This window comes from Daphnia pulicaria, chromosome 6, assembly GCF_021234035.1.
Source record: "Daphnia pulicaria isolate SC F1-1A chromosome 6, SC_F0-13Bv2, whole genome shotgun sequence".
NCBI lineage: Eukaryota > Metazoa > Arthropoda > Branchiopoda > Diplostraca > Daphniidae > Daphnia > Daphnia pulicaria.
Genome location: NC_060918.1, coordinates 23,550,654 through 23,570,098, shown reverse-complemented (window position 1 = coordinate 23,570,098; position 19,445 = coordinate 23,550,654). Strand labels below are relative to the sequence as shown.

The 19,445-nt window shown below is 40.6% G+C and overlaps 4 protein-coding genes and 1 long non-coding RNA gene across 7 annotated transcripts; 3 read left to right on the top strand and 2 right to left on the bottom strand.

Annotated features, from left to right (window-relative positions):
• Positions 1-801: 801 nt before the first annotated feature.
• Positions 802-2,784, top strand: LOC124342683. The gene is made up of 2 exons (XM_046795785.1): positions 802-2,648; positions 2,709-2,784. Exon 1 carries the CDS (start codon positions 837-839, stop codon positions 2,388-2,390), a length of 1,554 nt encoding a protein of 517 aa, XP_046651741.1. The 5' UTR covers positions 802-836; the 3' UTR covers positions 2,391-2,648; positions 2,709-2,784.
• Positions 2,785-3,922: 1,138 nt separating this feature from the next.
• On the bottom strand, positions 3,923-5,883 carry LOC124342926. The gene is made up of 7 exons (XR_006918979.1): positions 5,754-5,883; positions 5,283-5,519; positions 4,907-5,129; positions 4,692-4,830; positions 4,554-4,621; positions 4,279-4,367; positions 3,923-4,219 (listed from the first exon to the last, which is right to left on the bottom strand). It is a non-coding gene; the product is annotated as an uncharacterized LOC124342926 (long non-coding RNA).
• A 1,088-nt stretch (positions 5,884-6,971) lies between these two features.
• LOC124342611 (elongation factor G, mitochondrial-like) lies at positions 6,972-10,085 on the top strand. Its single transcript, XM_046795651.1, has 10 exons — positions 6,972-7,207; positions 7,271-7,767; positions 7,824-7,940; positions 8,010-8,128; positions 8,190-8,342; positions 8,406-8,564; positions 8,640-8,956; positions 9,021-9,275; positions 9,335-9,544; positions 9,603-10,085. The coding sequence occupies exons 1-10, from the start codon at positions 7,121-7,123 to the stop codon at positions 9,948-9,950; spliced, it is 2,262 nt and encodes a 753-aa protein (XP_046651607.1). The 5' UTR covers positions 6,972-7,120; the 3' UTR covers positions 9,951-10,085.
• A 1,969-nt stretch (positions 10,086-12,054) lies between these two features.
• On the bottom strand, positions 12,055-19,162 carry LOC124342635 (sentrin-specific protease 1-like). Of its 3 annotated transcripts, none has more exons than XM_046795697.1 (7): positions 18,843-19,162; positions 14,284-14,518; positions 13,831-14,219; positions 13,673-13,769; positions 13,501-13,606; positions 12,852-13,432; positions 12,055-12,786 (listed from the first exon to the last, which is right to left on the bottom strand). In XM_046795697.1, exons 1-7 carry the CDS (start codon positions 18,899-18,901, stop codon positions 12,259-12,261), a joined length of 1,995 nt encoding a protein of 664 aa, XP_046651653.1. In that variant the 5' UTR covers positions 18,902-19,162; the 3' UTR covers positions 12,055-12,258. The 3 variants fall into 3 exon arrangements, with proteins under 3 accessions (XP_046651653.1, XP_046651654.1, XP_046651652.1); XM_046795698.1 differs by lacking the exon at positions 18,843-19,162 and adding an exon at positions 14,799-14,908; XM_046795696.1 differs by lacking the exon at positions 18,843-19,162 and adding an exon at positions 14,627-14,905.
• LOC124342784 (sodium/potassium-transporting ATPase subunit beta-like) lies at positions 15,635-18,721 on the top strand. The gene is made up of 7 exons (XM_046795946.1): positions 15,635-15,795; positions 15,923-16,087; positions 16,944-17,084; positions 17,317-17,436; positions 17,506-17,792; positions 17,853-18,021; positions 18,099-18,721. The coding sequence occupies exons 2-7, from the start codon at positions 15,958-15,960 to the stop codon at positions 18,200-18,202; spliced, it is 951 nt and encodes a 316-aa protein (XP_046651902.1). The 5' UTR covers positions 15,635-15,795; positions 15,923-15,957; the 3' UTR covers positions 18,203-18,721.
• Positions 19,163-19,445: the final 283 nt, after the last annotated feature.

Here is a 19,445-nt window from a genome sequence, read left to right as displayed (position 1 = left end):
CAGAGCAGGCAGTAGCAGCAGCACATCATGATTTAGCGTCGGATGACGTCGAAAAGCTACTAGGAGCCTTCTACGAGCCAACGACAGACAAGATGACGTACCGAGTGACTGGAGTCGAAGATCTTAAATGGACGCGCGCTGGATTGCTGAGCAAGGTGGCGAGTATCTACGACCCCCTAGGACGAGCAGCACCAGCGCTGATAAAAGCAAAAATTAAATTGCGTGAGCTAGGTACCAGAGGACTAAACTGGAACGAAGCCATCAGCGGTGACGACAAGGAGTGGTGGCAAACCTGGTTCAAGACGCTGGAGAGACTCAACGACCTTTCGATGCCACGAAATTTGCAGCCGGACAAAGAAAAAATCATCCAGAGCGATCTTCTAACCTTTGGAGATGCATCTGAAGAGGCCTATGCAGCAGCCGTATATCTACGCAGTGTCTACCAAGATGGCACATCAATATGCAGATTGGTGATGGCCAAAACCAAATTGGCCCCTCGGCAGACACAGTCGATTCCAAAATTGGAGCTGAACGCAGCAGTGCTAGGCGCTCGACTGGCCACATACGTTGCAGACGCGCTACAAATCTCTGGACTCAACAGGATTTTCTTCACTGATTCCAGTACTACCAGGAACTGGATACGAGCCGTCGCTTCACATTACATGCCGTTCGTCAGCCACAGAATCGGAGAGATTCAATCTCTCACCAACGCTAACGAGTGGCGCTTCATTCCCGGGAAAATGAACATAGCAGATGCTGCGACGCGGTCCCTATTGACAGACGGAGAGCCAATCCCACCGAGATGGCTGGAAGGACCATCTTTCATCGCCTTACCAATGGAGCAATGGCCGAAGGATTTGCCTTGGGTGGCAGTAGCAGCAGAGAAAAGAACTGCCCACATCCACCACGCAATTTCTGAGCCCCCTCTTCAAGATTGGACAAAGGTGATCATCGATTCGAAGAACATCTCAACATTCCTGAAGGTGGAAGGAGATGCCAAGGAGATTATTTTAAAGTGCCAAAAGGAAGGATTCCGTGAAGAAATCAGTTTATTGTCAAAGGGCAAGCAAATCTCAAAGAAGTCAAGCCTCATTCAATTAACTCCTTTCTTAGACAAAAATGGAATTCTCCGACTGGGTGGACGGATCCACCGCGCAAAGCTACCATATGAGATTCTACACCCTCCAATTCTGCCCGGAAAGCACCCACTTGCAGAAAAGATAGTGACAGCAGTGCATCAAGAGTCGCATCACGCAGGCACTGACTTTCTCCATGCCAAAATTCGGCAACATTTTTGGATCCTGCAAGGACGAGAGCTGGCAAAGAAGATCCGCTTCAACTGTGCCGTCTGTGTGAAATCGCGTGCCAAACTCGCCACGCAAAAGATGGGTGATTTGCCATCTGCTCGTCTCGATTCTTACACGGCACCATTCACGCACATAGCTCTGGATTATTTCGGACCGATCGAAACGTCAGCTTACAGGAACCGAGTAATCAAACGGTATGGCCTGTTAATCACCTGTCTCGTCACCCGCAATGTTTATGTAGAAATGGTGCAGTCAATGTCAACACCAGATTTTCTCTACGGTCTACGGCGTTTCATCGGAGAATTCACGAAGCCAACTGAAATCTTCTGTGATAACGGGACAAACTTTGTGGGAGCTGAGAAGGAGCTGGCCACAGCATTTCGTGAGTTGCAAAAGGACGAAAAGTTGAAGGAGTTTGCGCGAGAGCGCTCAATCATCTGGAAATTCCAGCCACCTAGTGCTCCGCATTTCGGCGGATCACACGAATCAATGGTCAAATCAACAAAGAGGGCGCTCTACCGGGCGCTGGATACGGAAAAAGCCGGATTGCGCTACCCGACGGACGAAATGCTCAGAACGCTACTGAAGGAAGTGGCGGGCATGCTGAACGGGAGACCTCTGACGCTGGCCAGCAACGACCCAGAAGACTTCAGACCGATCACACCAAAGGATTTCTTGAATCTGCCACCAACGTCGGATCTTCCGGCCGGAGACATCCGTCGCGCTCTGCCCCGCGACCATATTCGTTACGTGAAGAAGATGGCCAATTTATTTTGGGACCTGTGGACCAAGATTTTCCTCCCGACGCTGGTTCCAAGAAGGAAGTGGGTCGCGGAAGAAAGAAATTTTGAAGTTGGAGATTCGATCATGCTATCGGACAACAATTTGCTGCCAAATCAGTGGAAGACGGGCCGAATCATCGAAGTTTATCCCGGTTCCGACGGCTTTGTTCGAGTCGTAAAAGTGAAAACGGACTGCGGAGAATATTTGAGACCAATCCATCGTCTAGTTCTACTGGAACCTTACTCGGCCGTCCTTCCGTCGGCCTCGGGGGAGAATGTTCCAGAGAAAAAGAAGGCTTAATTTAAATGTATATTTTAATTCATGTCCCCATCTTATTTTTATTCTGAAGTATCGATTAATTTAAGTAAGCCGCCAGGTGGGCCACTTGTCGTGCAGTAGAAAACAGCTGATGTCTCAATTAAGTGTCTTGGCCGAAACAGAAAGTCGCCATTGTTCATTTTCATGGCGTGTATAGCCACTGATAACTCGTTTCTTACTGTGCTTTATTGATGAGAATTCTCATCTTGTGACTCCCTATTTCTTATCTGATTCTCTGAGGTAAATTTGTGTATACATTTTTATGTGTTCCATTAGCTAACATTATTCTCGTGTACATAGATTAGGCTGGATTAGGCCCTAGATTTGATTTCGTGTCATTTGTGTCTACGATTGCCTTATTAACCGGCTCCTAATTGTGGATGCTAGGTGAGAGCTAGGTTTTATTTCAATTGTAGTCTGTGTTTGCTAATTCTGTCTTAATTTAGGCAATTTGTGCTCTGTCCAATTTATTGACGAATAAACCCGTGATTATCTGAGAAGCAATCGATAGGCCTACGCCTCCCTCTTCGACCGTCTCACTCTCTCGCTGAAACACTAACTAACCACTAACCAACGCCCGCAGGTGGTCACTCACCCGCTGTGAAACCAGGAGGAGGGGAGGGCTCTGGTCGAACGGGGACTTGGAAGGCGCATGATCCGATGAAAACTTTTGGAGGGTCATGAGTCTAACCCGGAAGCCTAGTATGACTACATCTCCCCGGAAAAACTTTCCTCGTACTTTTCTCTTCTTCTCGGTCCAGATACTATCTCTGGGGGCCGTAGACAAAACCTACAATTGCATGTGCGAGTTAAAACAAAGCAACCCACTACCCAATGAAACAAAAAGCCATGGTTTATTTTTTGCGCAAATTTGCGTTAGTCAAGTTACAAATTTTTCTAATTCAACAACTCGCATATAGAATTTTGCATGTAATCTATTAGTGCAAATCGCAATTCCATGTGTTTGGTAGTTAAGAAAATGGTTGTTTAAGAAACAAACAATGTGGTGTTCTGAGTACCCAAAAATACTCACCATTGTTTGTTTTTTAAACAACCATCTTCTTAACTACCAAACACATAGGATAGCTATTTGCACCAGTATAGACTAGATGCAAAATTCAACAGAAATTATTGATTTTGAAAACTTGTAACCTGACTGACGCAGATTTCCGCAAAACTAAACCATCGCTTTTTGTCTCATTGCCGCAGCGGTGGTGGCGGGTTGCGTTTAAACTCGTGCAGAAGAAAATCGTCTTGAACCGGACACTCTGTTTATTGAATTTTTTAGCATTTTAAAAAGAAAATAAAAATTATTTCATACAGTGTTTTTTTATTTATTTATTATAGATATTAAATGGTTAAGGTTTAACATTAGTTTATAGGGTTAAGGGTATGATAGGTTGATAGGTGTATGTTTTCGGGGTTTGAAGGATTGGAAGGTACAAGTCTGTGGGACTTGGAGATTAATTGGTAGGGATACGTTTGTAGGGTTATAGATCAACTGAATTTTTATCCAAACTTGAAATATCCTCCTTCCCCCTACAAAATCTACCACTTTCCCAACCCCAAAAACATGTATATTATTTGTTTGACATGAACATCCCATATTTGTTTTTGTTGCTACTGAACTTATAAACGGTAAACTGCAATATTCACGATGACAATTTAACAAAATTTGATGCAACTTCGGTAACACAACATCAGCACCAAGGAACGGCCAATTGAACTTGATGTAGAAAGATCTTTCACCAGCATAGGCTTCAACAACGTGCCACATCGGACAGCAACTACGCGAACATAAAACAATAAACCTATAACCAAAATAAAATGAATTAATCTAGATGAGTAAATGTCACTTTACGTTATTTACAAGAGTTAAAGCCCTCAGCCGACTGCATCAAATCCATGTGTATGTTGGGCAGCAACAAAGAAGCTAATACTTTTACCAGACTGATAATCCTATTTATTAAAAAAAACTCAATTACTATCAACTATCAAGGAAACAATGTCTTAAATTACAAAAACAAAAATGACAGAAGTCAAAGTAAACTATGCAAACACAATCCTTCAGAATAAAAGTTGCAAAAGAACCTACAGGCCTACAGCTAGCAATCATTAACAAGGTAGAAAACTGAAAAAACGTACAGCTGGTACAGGAAAAAGAGGAATTTATCCTTGGCATGGTTCTCCAATTTCAAAGAGCTCAATTTCACCTACATGAGGGGAGAAAAGAGTTACTTATAACAGGAAATCAAATGTGGTTTTGTTTTCTTCTTTTCAGACCTGGAGTGTTACAATTCTGGCTCGGGCATCACTCAATGAGGAGAAAGAATTGAGGTAATCACTAGTTGTGATTGTGATGGGTAAATGATTTTCAATCTTTTCGTTGGTATCCTACTCTTACGGCACTCTATGCAGAACTCTACAAACAAATAAATGAAATAATGGTTAAAGCTTTATTAAACTATCTATTATACTGCAGCCTGCAGGGTTCTCACTTTTCAATGCTTGGCATTTGTCTCTCAATAGTGGGTGGTGTCAAGTGAAGAAAGTTGGGGATCTTCATCAACTCTGCATTGGCAAATTTACCGGGTGGTGTGGCCCTCGGAACAACCCAGCCCTGATGCCAGGGCAGCGGGAGTGCGGGACCACGAATGACGTGGTTTAGGCTATCATCAAAGAACAAAGACTACACCTCTGGTTGACGAATTCGAACCCCACCTATTGACAACATGACAACTTCACAACCTTAACCACTGCATAGAATGCTTAGAATCATAAAAATGGCCAACAAATTGATAAAACGTAGAACAAACATTAACCGTCTTCATCCTATTACTTCAAAACGTCGCCATAAGGAAAATCATCACTTACTGCGAGTCTGCGACGAGTGGGATTATTCTGCAGATTGCAGCCGATATTGGACTTCTTCTTTAATCAACAAAGAATTCTTTTGCAGTATTAATGGATGTGCAAAGACATCTACTTGTTTGCTGTATATTTGTACAACACCATGATGATGACTTAAAGACTGGCGAGACTGACACAAGATGCCATCTCATTTTCTCGTAGTAACAACCAAAAGGGGTAGGCCTACACCTGAAGTAGAACCTGCAAAATAACCACAAAAAAAACAGCATTATTTCTACAGTGCACAGATTCATAAAGATTTACTTATAACTAATATCATCTAATTTACTTATAACTAATACATCTATTGGGTTGTTTTCAAAACAACTTGATTAATGACACATCTAGACTGTGGAACAGCAGGAAAGCCGTGACACGCAAGTACTCTAGAAGAATTTGAATTTCTCATTCATGAGAAAAAAAACTAAATTTTACCTTCATTAATTATTAAGGATGTGTTGAGAGAAAGATGCCAGATAAAGCAACACCCCAATCATAATTAAACTTGATTACATGGTACAACATTTCCTCGTCGAATGCCAGCAGCCATATTGAAAATAACGTTCAACGTTGCCATTTTCAGTTATACAATTAAAAACGTCCGCATCGGTAACTGGCATGTGGCATCATGGTGTGTCTCCGCAATTGCAGCAATCAATCAGCCAAAGCGGCAAAAGTCCAAAAGTCCGACTGTGTGAACTGTGAATACAAAATGTTCAGAGCTTAATGGCAAAAGTGATTAAAACAAAATTGTGTTGGAATCTTGAATAAAGAAAAATCCGTACCAGATTCGAGATGTCATGTCTAGATTAACAAATCACGCCACTTTACACTTCAGCACACCTATATCAACAGAACACAATATCGAAATGATCTGGAAATCCGGGACAATACAAACATTCACTCGATTGACTACCGCGTGTAGGGGGGCAGTCGTACATCACACAGGTATCGCAGGTATTACGAAGTGAGGAAATGGAGAAAATCGAGGAACAAAAGACAAGGTTACGGTAGCGGACTTATTTGTCAATAAATGCCACAAATGCTCACCATAGTCAAATAATTCAATGGTTGAAAATGTTATTTAATACTAAACTGAGTTCGTAGCCTGACTGTATCCAGGGGTATGGAGAGGTGGTTCCCAATGACAGTGTTAAATTTCCCATAAGGGGATTCGACGGGAAGCTACTTTTTTACTAACGACTTTTACGTGGAGGCATAGGGAGGTCTCTCCAACGGTGGCGCCATCTAGGCTCTCGCGGCATATGGACATTTCGAGAGACCTTTTAGTAAAAAAAGCGGACAACCCCTTATGGGAAATTTAGCATGGAGACTGGAAACCATCTCTCCATGCCCATGCTGTATCTTACGTGCCCCTAAATTACACTTCTACTATTCGACTTCGAGTAAACTTTCAAATCTTAACTGCAAGTCTGCAACAACAAGCCAACAACCGACGAGACACGAGTTTTTCGTTTTATTTTACTTGTGAAGATTTTTGTACTGTTCCGCAGACGAACTTCCGTGAGTACTGAGAAGCGATGTTGTAAATGCCAATCCCTCTGAGTCTCCGACTCTCTTGAACATTGATGAAAGTTCCCGCCGGCAGGTGTCGATAGATAGGAAGTAAGTAACTAGACATGAATAGATAGGATAGCAGACAACTTGTCAGTTTCGGGCCAAAAATATAAAAGGGCTCACGTGCACCTGCGTGCACTACCGGCGTTTACTAAAATTTAGTATAGCTGTTATATAAATTGATTGTAATTGTAATTTTCGAATTGAAAAATTTTGCATTTTAAATGTTTCCACACATTACTGCAACATGCCTCTTGCGATCAGCGAAATGTGCTTTACGGCACGCTCGATCTTCTATCTTATACCGAAAGGTAAACTTAAAGTTTGTTGTTTTTTAATTCCGAGTTTTCCTATTTGCCTATTTACCTTTTTAGACTATTTCGCGTTCTTATGCAGCTGTATCCAAATTTTCAGAGCATAAGGAGCTGGAGAAAATCAGAAACATAGGGATTTCTGCTCACATTGATTCAGGAAAGACCACATTGACTGAGCGTGTGCTGTTTTACACTGGACGAATTGAAGAAATGCATGAAGTCAAGGGTAAAGACAGTGTAGGTGCAGTTATGGATTCCATGGAGCTGGAGAGGCAAAGGGGAATCACAATCCAATCAGCAGCAACCTACACAGTGTGGAAGGATCACAATGTGAACATTATTGATACTCCGGGGCACGTAGATTTTACTGTGGAAGTTGAAAGAGCTCTCAGAGTACTAGATGGAGCAGTTCTTGTTCTTTGTGCTGTAGGAGGAGTGCAAAGTCAAACATTGACTGTAAACAGGCAGATGAAGCGTTACAATGTACCCTGCCTGGCATTTATCAATAAGCTGGATCGATTGGGCTCCAATCCCTATAGAGTTTTACATCAACTGAGGTAACATTTAAGTTTTTGTTAGTCTTTCAGATTATTATACATATTTTTTTATTTAGGACGAAATTAAATCATAATGCTTCTTTTCTACAACTCCCAATTGGTTTAGAAAGTGAATGCAAGGGAGTTATTGATTTAGTCCATCAAAGAGCCATTTATTTTGAAGGAGTTCTTGGGTAAAAATTTAAATTCACTTTCCTTTACCCTGCTTTTCAATTTACAAAAAATATTTACTCGTTTAACAGAACTACCATCAGGTATGACGAAATACCAAGCGATATGAGAGCAGAGAGTGAAGACCGGCGACAGGAATTAATCGAAAGCGTTTCGAACGTTGACGAAATACTTGGCGAAATATTTCTTGGTAAGGATTAATTTTTATTTATTCTGCAACCATCCGTTTTAAATTCTATTTCTGTAATTAGAGGAAAAGGTTCCTACTGAACTAGATCTCATGGCTGCTATTCGTCGTTCATGTATCAAACGAGTCTTCACGCCAGTAATGCTGGGTACTGCATTGAAAAACAAGGGTGTACAACCCTTATTAGATGCCGTTATTGACTATTTACCAAATCCAGGTACAGCTTTTACTGGAAATATTATGAAACTTTGCTAATTTTTTCATTGCGCCAACTTTGCAGGAGAAGTCGTCAACTATGCTCATATAGAAAAGGAAGGTGAGGAACGAGAGAAAATTATACTGAATCCAGCTAGAACGTCAGCAAGTCCTTTTGCTGGGCTGGCCTTTAAGTTGGAAGCCGGACGCTTTGGGCAATTGACTTATGTTCGAGTATACCAAGGTATTTATCTGCGCCATTTTGCATTCCTTGTTGGAAAAATAAGAAAATAAAAGTTACAATTTTTTGTTCTAATAGGTATGCTCAAAAGGGGAGATAATTTGTATAATACTCGTACAAGAAAGAAGATTCGTGTTGCTCGTTTAGTGCGAATGCATTCTAACGAGATGGAGGATGTCAATGAAGTATATGCCGGTGATATCTGCGCACTTTTTGGTGTCGATTGCGCCAGTGGAGACACTTTCGTCACCGAGCCTAAATTAGAAATAGCTCTAGAATCAATTCATATACCAGAACCAGTTATCTCAATGGCAATTCGCCCGGCCCACAGCAAAGATATGGACAGCTTTTCCAAAGCAGTCGGTCGTTTTACTAAAGAAGATCCTACCTATCATGTAAATTGCACTATAAAAATAAGTGTACTTACCTTACTGAAATTCGTATTCATTTCCTTTTTAGATTAATTACGACACAGACAACAAAGAAACGATCGCGTCCGGGATGGGTGAGCTTCACTTGGAAATTTATGCTCAACGTATGGAACGCGAATACAATTGCCCAGTTGTTATGGGCAAGCCCAAAGTGTCTTTTAGAGAATCACTTCTTTCTCCTTGTGAATTTGATTATTTGCACAAGAAGCAATCGGGAGGCTCAGGTCAATTTGGACGAATCTCTGGAGTGATGGAACCGCTACCTGCTACAGAGAATACTAAAGTAAGAACTTTACCGATGGGGTTTCTAGAAAAAATTACATTTTACTTTATATGTCTTAGGTGGAGTTTGTTGACGAAACAATGGGCACGAACGTACCAAAGACATTTATACCTGCCATTGAGAAGGGATTCCGAATGATGGTGGACAAAGGGTTGCTTTCTGGACACAAGATTGCTGGAGTCCGATTTATCGTTCGTGACGGTGCTCATCACATAGTCGATTCTAACGAAATTTCATTTATTTTGGCTGCACAAGGCGCTGTGAAAGAGGTCCGTATTTTAGATAGTAACAATTATCTGATTCAAAGTAAAACAAAGTTTCTTATAGGTTTACGAAAACGGTTTCTGGCATATCCTTGAGCCGATCATGAGTGTGGAAATTACTGCCCCTGAAGAATTTCAAGGAACTGTAATCGGACAACTCAACAAGCGCCACGGTATCATCACAGGAACGGAAGGAAATGATGGCTGGTTTACAGTCTACGCTGAAGTACCACTCAACGACATGTTTGGTTACTCCACCGAGATACGTTCGACTACACAAGGAAAAGGAGAGTTTTCAATGGAATATTCGCGCTATTCGCCAGCTTTACCCGATGTCCAACACCAGGTCATCAATAAATACCGAGAATCTATAGGCATCAGTACCACGGACAGCAAGAAAAAGAAGAAGTAACTTAGGTTTAAATTAGTATTAGTTACAAGCAATTGTGTGAAGTATCAGCTATTGTCATCCAAAACTTATTCGGTATTTCCTGCTAGTGACATTTTGTAATATAAACGGTTGACTTGTTCGACATGTAAAATCTGACTTTTCCATTTTTAACTGGACACAATCAAGCAATACGCGTTGTTACAATGATTCAGTTGAGTTATGAAAACAATTTCAGCAGATCACATGCAGATTTTTCAAAAATTCAACACTTATCTGGTTTGTCATGTTGTATTGCCTTTAAATTATAGCAATGGTTCCTTGTATCGACATTTTGTTACCATCACTCCCACTTTCAAGACTCTCAATGATTCGGAGGGCTTCATTCTTGAGACGCGACGAGCAGTGCATGTCACCAACACTGTAGATCATATAGCAGCTGGTCTTGTTGAGTATCTAGTTAACGAACAATTGAGATGTATTAATTATAAATAGGATGAAAGTGCATGAATAAAAGGTAGTTAAGATAACTTACCGAGACAAGATATTCTTCACATTTGATAAACAAAGATTCAAGTTTGAATTTGTTAGCGACAGCCATCAACTTATAGCTATTGTTAACCAAGTCACATTCACCCGTATAGATGAAACGGATCATTTGGGCGAAGCCTTCGGCATCAACTCCTTCTACTTTGATTACTGATTCACCTCCACGCACCAACTGCGCCAGAAAGGGGCAGCTAGCAGCCACAATCCATTTGTGCGCCCTAACATAAGAACCGGAAATAACGAAAGTTATATCATGCCAAGGAAATGAGTGTGCCAGTCGTTGAGGAGATCCAGGGCTGCCGAAGTTAGTGTCAGTGTTAAGAATCTTTGATGGCTCGGTCGACGCACTGCTGTTACTATTTCTTCTTTTTTTCTTGCGTTCCTGATTCGTTATATGTTTTGTGTACTGGACAGTGCAGCGAATCGTCATGGCATCGTTAACTAAGAAGACCGCCTTGTCTTTTAGAAGCTCATCCATCTTCATAAATTTAGAGCGACCCCAGCCACTGCCTCGCTTGAAAGTATTGTCTCCTGTCACTTTGTGTACGATCCTATCTTCACCTGACCAAATAAATATATTAAGCAATAATCGATCAAATTTCAAATTGATGACAATCGTTTCTGCTGTAAATTACCAAGGATTTCTACGGAGTATTTGGCAGGAAGTTCAGGCATGTCCGATGATTTGTCCAGGTTGATGAAAAAAGAAATCGTCTCAGTTCCTGGGATTGCATTAGAACTAGCTTCTTTGTCGCCTTTGGGAAATAACTGAAGTGTCCATTTAGTTCCAGGATCGTCCTCGTGGCCGAAAACGCTTGAATTGATAAATGTTAAATGGCATTTTGTACTTGAGAAATATTGCTCATAACTTTCAATTCTCCTGAAATAATAAAAATTTCAGTTTAATAAGATAACTTTGATAACTTTTACGTAACTTGCACTTACCAAGTGTGTACAACGTGATAATGTACAGCACGAGTGACACTCAAAAATTCACCCACATTTTCTTCGTCACTCATCATTTAACTAATTAAATATTAGGAAATTAATTACAGACAAAGATTCCATGCAGTTCCTAACCTCGTGGCAAAAATTACAGCTTTCTGACAATCACTAACAGCTAACTAACACGTGTTTCTATATAGCAGTAAGTACTAGAAACAAATCGCCAAAAACCCGAAGATAACAAATGGATTCCGGCTCTATTGAGGCAAAGACTTTTAATTCAATAACTGATACTGAAAACGTAAACACGAATGATTTAGTGAATGATCACTAAATGCAGACCTTTGCGAGACACCTCTCACACGCTTTGCGGTTTGCGAACGACTGGGGCGGATCAATCGCTTGGCTCGCAATAAATTCACAAAATTCAATCGATTGTTGAGACAAGAAAAGAATATGGAATCACACATCCAATCACAGAGCGAGTAGACAGGTGTGGTACACAACTTTGTACCCCATCCTGGAGACTGGAGAGGTGGGGTACAATACATAATGAAAAATACTTACCCTTCCCTTAACCCCCCGAGGTGTTCCTTGACGACACTGTTGCAAGTTGATGTAATCAAGAGAAGAGTAGCTGAAAAAAGCAATATTTATTCTGCATTAATATTTTCTTCCTTCTTGTCGAAAGACAAAAATAAGCACATGACAGTGTCGAATTAGCAAGTATAAATTAAGATAGAAAGAACAAGGAAAGACCTCCGATTGAAGTGATCTAAAAGATGGGCAATTAATTTGTTTAGGGATTGATGAGCTTTAAGATGGGCGTTTACTTTGTTTAGGGATTGATGAGCTTTTGGGTGATAATTTCGTATACCATTCTCTTTCGGAAGTAGGGCATATCTTTTTGCGCGAATGTAATTTTGGCCTTCCGTGATAAGTACTCTGCATATTTACAGGTAAACATGCCACAATCAGAGCCGTTCATTTGCTGAGGAATGTCTTCTATACACTCCAGTGTCCATTTGCTTGTATCGAGGGAAGTCTTCTTTTTGTCCATACTTTCCGCTTCCATGTAGCGCTTAAGCCCATTAAGGCAATCTTGATTCCGACCACCCATACTGTCGTAATATCGGATTGCCTGTTCCTTTGGACACACGGTCGCTAGACACCAATGGAGCCCTAGATGGACGGGAATCAAAATGATATCCTGTTGGAAGAGGTCGACTTTTCTTGTCCATCGCTTGAGTCCACCATGTCCCGAGCTCATCAACTTAGGATAGAAAAATGTATTGAAGGCATAGGCTTTGGGCCAATCACCGGAGCTGCTGCGCTCCATGACGAGGGTTAGGTAAAAATTTATGACCTAGGGGAAAACATTATAAAATGTTGATTTATCGAATGCAGCACAAATTACCGCAAACAAGTTACCTGATCATTCAGCCAATTGAGTCCAGAAAGAGTTTTGACATCACGCCGGGTAATAGTAAGACTGAACGCATCGCACAGGACCTCATTTTCCGAATGGCCACCCCAAGCTTTCTCAATGACATTATGCATGTCACTAGAGATTTCTGGCAAAATTACCACTTCTTCAACTTCTGGTTCTTCGATTACAGGTCTGATGGCAATCTCCAATTGTTTGCGAACTCTGTTTTCTAAATCTTTCTCCCATTCTTCACGATTTTCAGCTAAAACTTTGCATCGAATCGCTTCTTCATCTCGTAGTCGCTGCCGATCACGTTCTTTTTTATTAAATCGAGACTTGATTTCGGAGATGAAGCGACAATCGTATTGAGGAGACTGTGCCAGTGCTTCTTCTAATGAGTTGATCCGAACAGCGGATTTAACGGGAGACCGGTTAATTGGCGAAGCGATTGGTGCTTTTTGGAAAGAGTTCGACTCATTGACCAGGTCGATAACAAAGCTCGATGCCTTAAGCTGCGCTTGAATTGACTTGGCTTCATTACTACCGATTTTCTCTTGCAAGATAGCTGAAGAATTTTGGCAGCCTGAAAAAATGTATCTTATTAAGTAATTGATTCCATGTTTTGACAATGCTTAAGTTGATTAAGTTTACTTGATGTAGAAGCCAACGATGTAAGTGAAAATCTGCCGGAAGGAACTTTAGTCGTAAATTGACTAATAAGAGCTTTGTATGACAGCTTCTCGTCCATTCTGACACACTGTTAAAAAAAGCATTACAAAATAAAGATTTCTTACCGAAAAATTAAACAATTTTTTATTCTTACATTTTGGATTGCTAAGGAGTGTGAATGGTTATTCAGTATAGAAGATTTCAGAGCTTTGTGTTGTTTTGGGGATCCATAAAGCTTTTGCATCAGTGGCCTAAAAAATCAAAGAAACTTGTCTTGTCATGAGTTCATTAAACCATGGAAAATATGCACACCTGTAGTTATTTTTCTGAACACCTCCATTGGAAACTCGTTTTGTAAAATCTTGTGTGTTTTGTTTAAAGGGGATTTTTGAATGGATGCTTGATGAAAATTCAGTTTTCTTGCTTGATGTGGTAATAGTAGTTGCCATGGGAGTGAAAGTGAATGTTGGGGTAGATTCAGATTTGTGTAAAGCTTTGGCTTTTGGTTTAACACTGAGAGCAGTGCTACCCAATCTGTCTACCATAAGCCTCTCCAACTGACTTAAACTCGATCCAGCTTCAACAGGCCCAGTGCTTGAGAGAGGTTGATTTAATTCCATTTTATTCTTTTGTGTGCCAGATTTCAGATCTTTTTGATTCTGGTTCCCACGAGGTATTTCTTTCAAAAGTTGGGCATCAACCTAAGAATCAAGATATAATTGCTTACTTAGTCATATAAAAAGATAAGGAATTGATAGAGCTAACTGGAATTGGGCTTCCAATAGGAGTTGATGTCTGCAAGTTTGAACCCTTGAAAAATTTATACATATTTGTCTCTTTGGTCTCCAGATCTTTTTTGGTTTTTTGGCTTGAATACGCCATGCTCTGAATGTGATTCTCTGTGTCATGTGGAACCCCAGACATTAGTTTAAGTTTTTTTGTACTTGGAGCATCATTCAATGTTGGTACTGCCAAATCAGGAGACCGTTCATCTGGTGATCTATAACATAAAAAAAAAAGATAATAATGATAAGATAAATATCCATTCATGTCTTTTTTATCATATCGGTCTTTTAAATTTTAAACATTTCGCTCTTTATTAACTTACAAATCCCTTCCCCGCTTTTGACCCTGTATTTGATCACCAGGGACGAACCAGCTAGAAAAAAAATTCTTGAATTTCCCCAACATTTGGGAATGTTCTTTTGAAATTTTGTAACCTTAATTGCTATCAGGCAAATCAAATCAAATATTGCGTAAAGTATAAACAAGAAATTCACTCGTCAGAAAGGCAGCTTTTTATAATCGCGTTGTTTCAATTGACAAGACGCAGACGAAATTGGTTGCAGAATTTTCTCGCCAGGCGGCTTAGTCCCCAACCTATACCCCAGCCACAGCCACAGCCCAGAGTGCCCAGAGGCGATCAGTGATTTAATTTCCAAACGGGAGATATTTGAAACGGATCCTTCGATTCGATTATTTCCGCTTGCAAGATTACTACACAGTCACAGTTATGTAAACAATTTCGCTCTTTGTTATGCACTGAGATCAAATCATACAAGAGTTATTACTTATTCATAAAACATATGTAGGGTTGATTGATACGAATTGAAAAGTCGCACAATTTAACAATTCTTAAATTGCGCCTGTGTAAAGACTTGAATATTTCCTATTAAAATAAATTAATCAATTGAAGAATTGAGTCAAAAAATTTAGCCAATGTAAAATCGCATCTAAAGATTCAAAATGTATCTAGGTTGTTTAAAAACAGAAAAATAAAGAATGCATTATTCCGAATGGGGGGAGAAAATAACCGCCGAAGGGCTTGTGTCGCCCAATTCACGCAATCGCTTAAATCAAAGAGCCAAATAAAACAAAATATGACCACCATCACTATTTCTGATGGATGCCGCTGCGAGGCGCTAGTTTGATAGCGTCAGCAGATGAATACCAAATTGGGCGTTTCCCAACACGAATTTTTTACACGTTAAAATAGAAATTCCAAAACTAGTGATGAGCAGTACGAAACCGGCCAAAAAAGAAAATATTAGTAGTAAGCCACGCCCGGAGAACCTCTTCTGAAAAGACGAGGAAAAACCCGATTGCACCCCAGTATAAAACCCCAACGGGCACAAGTAAAGGCGCCCTCAAGCGTCATATTTTATTTTCCCCGCTTATACACGACACGGGTCCTCTCTCTTCTCCTTCTTTCCCCACTCTCCAGCGAGACGGTGGCGCAGTCAGTTGGGAGCAGGTTGTTTTCGTCGTTTCGGCCCTGTAAGTTTCTCTGATTACAATCATAGCTCGTCAACTTCTTTGCTACTACTACTACCGAGGTGCGCGCGAGAATCAAGCTGTGCTCATCATTTGTGTCTTCTGTTGTTGTCTATTTCTTTGATTTTAGAATACAAATTTCCCAGCCAAAAAAGAGAAACAGCCATGACTGAGAAGAAAAGTGAAGACTACTTCGCCGTCGCTCCACCCAAACGCTCGGGCTGGGCGAACTTTAAGATCTTTCTCTGGAATGGAGAGACGAGCGAATTCCTTGGTCGCAGCGCCAGCAGCTGGGGTAAAACAAAACATTCATTTATTTCCTACTATCGATAGAGTTATCAGAAAAAGTCATCAACTAGTCAGAAGAATAAGTGGAATAGGGGGAGGCCAAACACAATGGCTGACGACTTTCGATCCAAGTAGTGGTGCAGACATGCACGCAAGAGACTAAGGGGGGGCTGGATTGACAAGGACCTGCAGTAAAATCAATACCTCGGTCGTCTGGGGATCTATAGGAAAACTTTCGGGGTAGCCCTATATGTTGAAACAAGAAAAAAAGCTGCCACTTTTATTTCGCTATGGGTTGCCATAGCAACGGCTGTACTGCTTAGTTCACTTTATGGATTATCTCCTTAAGTATGTTCAAATTTTGGACTCTTTAAAATCAAATGTTGCTGCAACTACTGAAATTGTCCCTGGAAGCACCGTTCGCATTTACCATGTCGTGAACTGGAGAGTAGAAAACGAGATCAAACCAGTTCCAACTGGAAAAGAAAGTTTCACCCATTGGGCATAGTCCTTGTGCTGAAGACAGCCATCATCAGCACACAAATGTACCGCTAAATGTCCATGACCCGAATAATTCTTATATAGGCAGAAAATTCTAAAAAACATATAAACAAACATAAGATGTAAAATTGGAAACTAGAAGAGTTGAATTACTTAATGCCTAACTTCAAATTGATGGTGGCCGCCAAGCCTACAAGGCTAGAACTAGAAAGGAAACAATATGAACCTAAATTTAACGGGATTGATGCTACAGCACGTCCAGATGTAAATTTATGTGTTTTTCGTTACGTGTGTAGAGTCTCGAAGAACAAATTTGTGATGAAACCACGACATTCATTTTCAAAATTTTAATTCATTTACAGCCAAAATTTTCTTGTTCTACGTCGTCCTCTACGCTTTCCTGGCCGCTTTCTTTGCCGCTATGCTCATGGTTTTCTTCCAGACATTAGATCTTTACCAACCAAGGTGGCAAAACGCCAACGGACTTATCGGCACCAACCCAGGTATAAAACATTAAAAAATAATTTGAAAAAACATTTAGCGTTAAAATGCCAGTTTCCCACGGTTTGCTCAAGTGGAACGTCTTGAATATTGAGCAATTCCAGCCGCAACTGGAGCCGTCCGGTCTATTCGAGACTATCATTTTACATGATTGAGCCAGACGTGACCTATTGCTTGCAATTCCCAGCTAATATGATTATTCTTCTCTCGATCTTTCTCTCCCCCACCCAACAGGGCTCGGATTCAGACCCATGCCCACTTCATCTAACGTGGAAAGCACATTGATCCACTTCAAACATGGAACAGCTGGAAATTGGAAACACTGGACTTCCGAGTTGGAGAAATTCCTTTATCGTAAGTTGTCAAATGTTCTAAAGCTTTCCCGTTCACAATCAGTTTTAAATTTCAATTGAAACGAAATAGCGTACGACACTGTGGCCAGCAGCGGCGAGTACTTCACCAGCTGCAGCTTCGACAAGTGGCCTGCCGAGGGAAAGGTTTGCAACTTTGACATCAAACTGTTGGGCACTCAATGCACCAAGGAAGAGAACTTTGGTTATGAACGCGGTCGTCCATGCATTGTCCTCAAGCTCAATCGTATCTTTGGCTGGATTCCTGAGCCATATGACGATCTCAACGATTTGCCTGCCAATATGCCTACTGAGCTGAAAGAGTACATCAAAACTAAAGCCACTGAAAACAAGGAACAGGTAATTTTTGAGAACGCCTTTGATTTAAGTGGCTGAAACTGATTCGTAATTTTGCCCTAGTTGAAAATGATTTGGGTCTCGTGTGACGGTGAGAACTCTGCTGATCGAGAACATATTGGAAATGTTACATACACACCATTCCGTGGATTCCCAGCTTACTATTTCCCATACAAAAACGTTCCAGGCTATCTTAGTCCTATTGTTGCCCTTCAATTCCAGAAGCCCGAAGGTATGTTTCTCGTCAAGTTATTAATTTTTGTGGATTGGAAGTCGCAATTGAACCCGCATTTTGTTTTCTTGTTACAGCCGGCGTTCTTATCAACATCGAATGCAAAGTCTGGGCCAAGAACATCGTTCACGATCGCCAGCGCCGTCTTGGATCGGTTCACTTTGAGCTCTTGATGGATTAGATTATTCTGATTTATATATAGGAACATATTGATAAGTGCAAATTAGGATTTTGCTATGAATCTCCCATCATTGCCACATTATTTTCACATTCTCTATTGGTGAACTATTTTAACTGATTATGGTTGAATTGGTTTGATTGAAAGCAAAGGCAAGTAGATATTTGTAGCTGGTAAAACAATTTAATTTGGTGTTCAAACTGTAGCCATCCACATCCCTCCTTTGCCTCCTATTTCGGCTATATTTACCCTTTGATTCTTTTGTTTCAAAGGAAAAAAATCTCTTTTGTATAGTTATTCCGATTGTTAGAAATTTGCAGACTTGCCACAAGAGAAAAAAAAAGAAAAATAGTATTTCAGGTCCCTTTTAAAACATCAATCAAGAATCTCCTTTTGGGTCTGTAATATCATGAAATGACTGGAAGTGTCAGTAGTCTGCAGCTCTTTCTGTCTAAAACAAAAATGTATCATTCCAATTCCCTTGATTCTGCAATAAATTAAACAGATCCATTCCTGGAAAAACTCAAAACTCTAATTCTTAAATCGCTAGCCTGATGCCTACTGATTTTGAGCTGGGTGCTAGCCTAGCTACAAACACATGATTTTAAAATATTTGACTTGTACATTTCACACGAATCCTTACTTGAGCTGATGCCGAGGCAAAGTTCTGCTTGGGCGACCGGCGAAGAGAGCAGCCCACATTTTCTGTCTTATTATGGGTATGGTAACCGTTGCTGTTGTAGCTGGTTCGTCAACATGGGGAAGTACGAAAAGGTAATTCCATGCAATTGGATTAGTAGAGCGTGCCTTGGGGTGGAAATATTTCACTTTGTGTTGCGATCGATGTGGAACCAGGGTTTGCAAAGCACGAAACAATCTCGTTCCACTGTCGTTATCTGTCAAATCACGTAAGGTTTCTAAACTACTGACTTTCTGTTTTCGGATGACAGTACATCCTGTCGTCTGTTTATTTGTCTGGAGTAGAGCGCGGCGTATAGTGATACCACTGTATTATTAGGTTGTCAGTCACATCAGCACTTAACTATTTTATTTGAAATTCTCCGAAAGAATAAATAGGTCAAAATGGTGTCGACCTTCAAAAATTATTTTAGTTGTAGAAAAAATTTTTAAAAGTCAACGGTTATGCCTACCGAAATGATAGAAAAACGTGTTTTGACGAAGGGTGTACTGAAATCCCCACCAGTCCTTTTCTGGAAATTAGATTTCAAACGGGGAAAAAACGAGA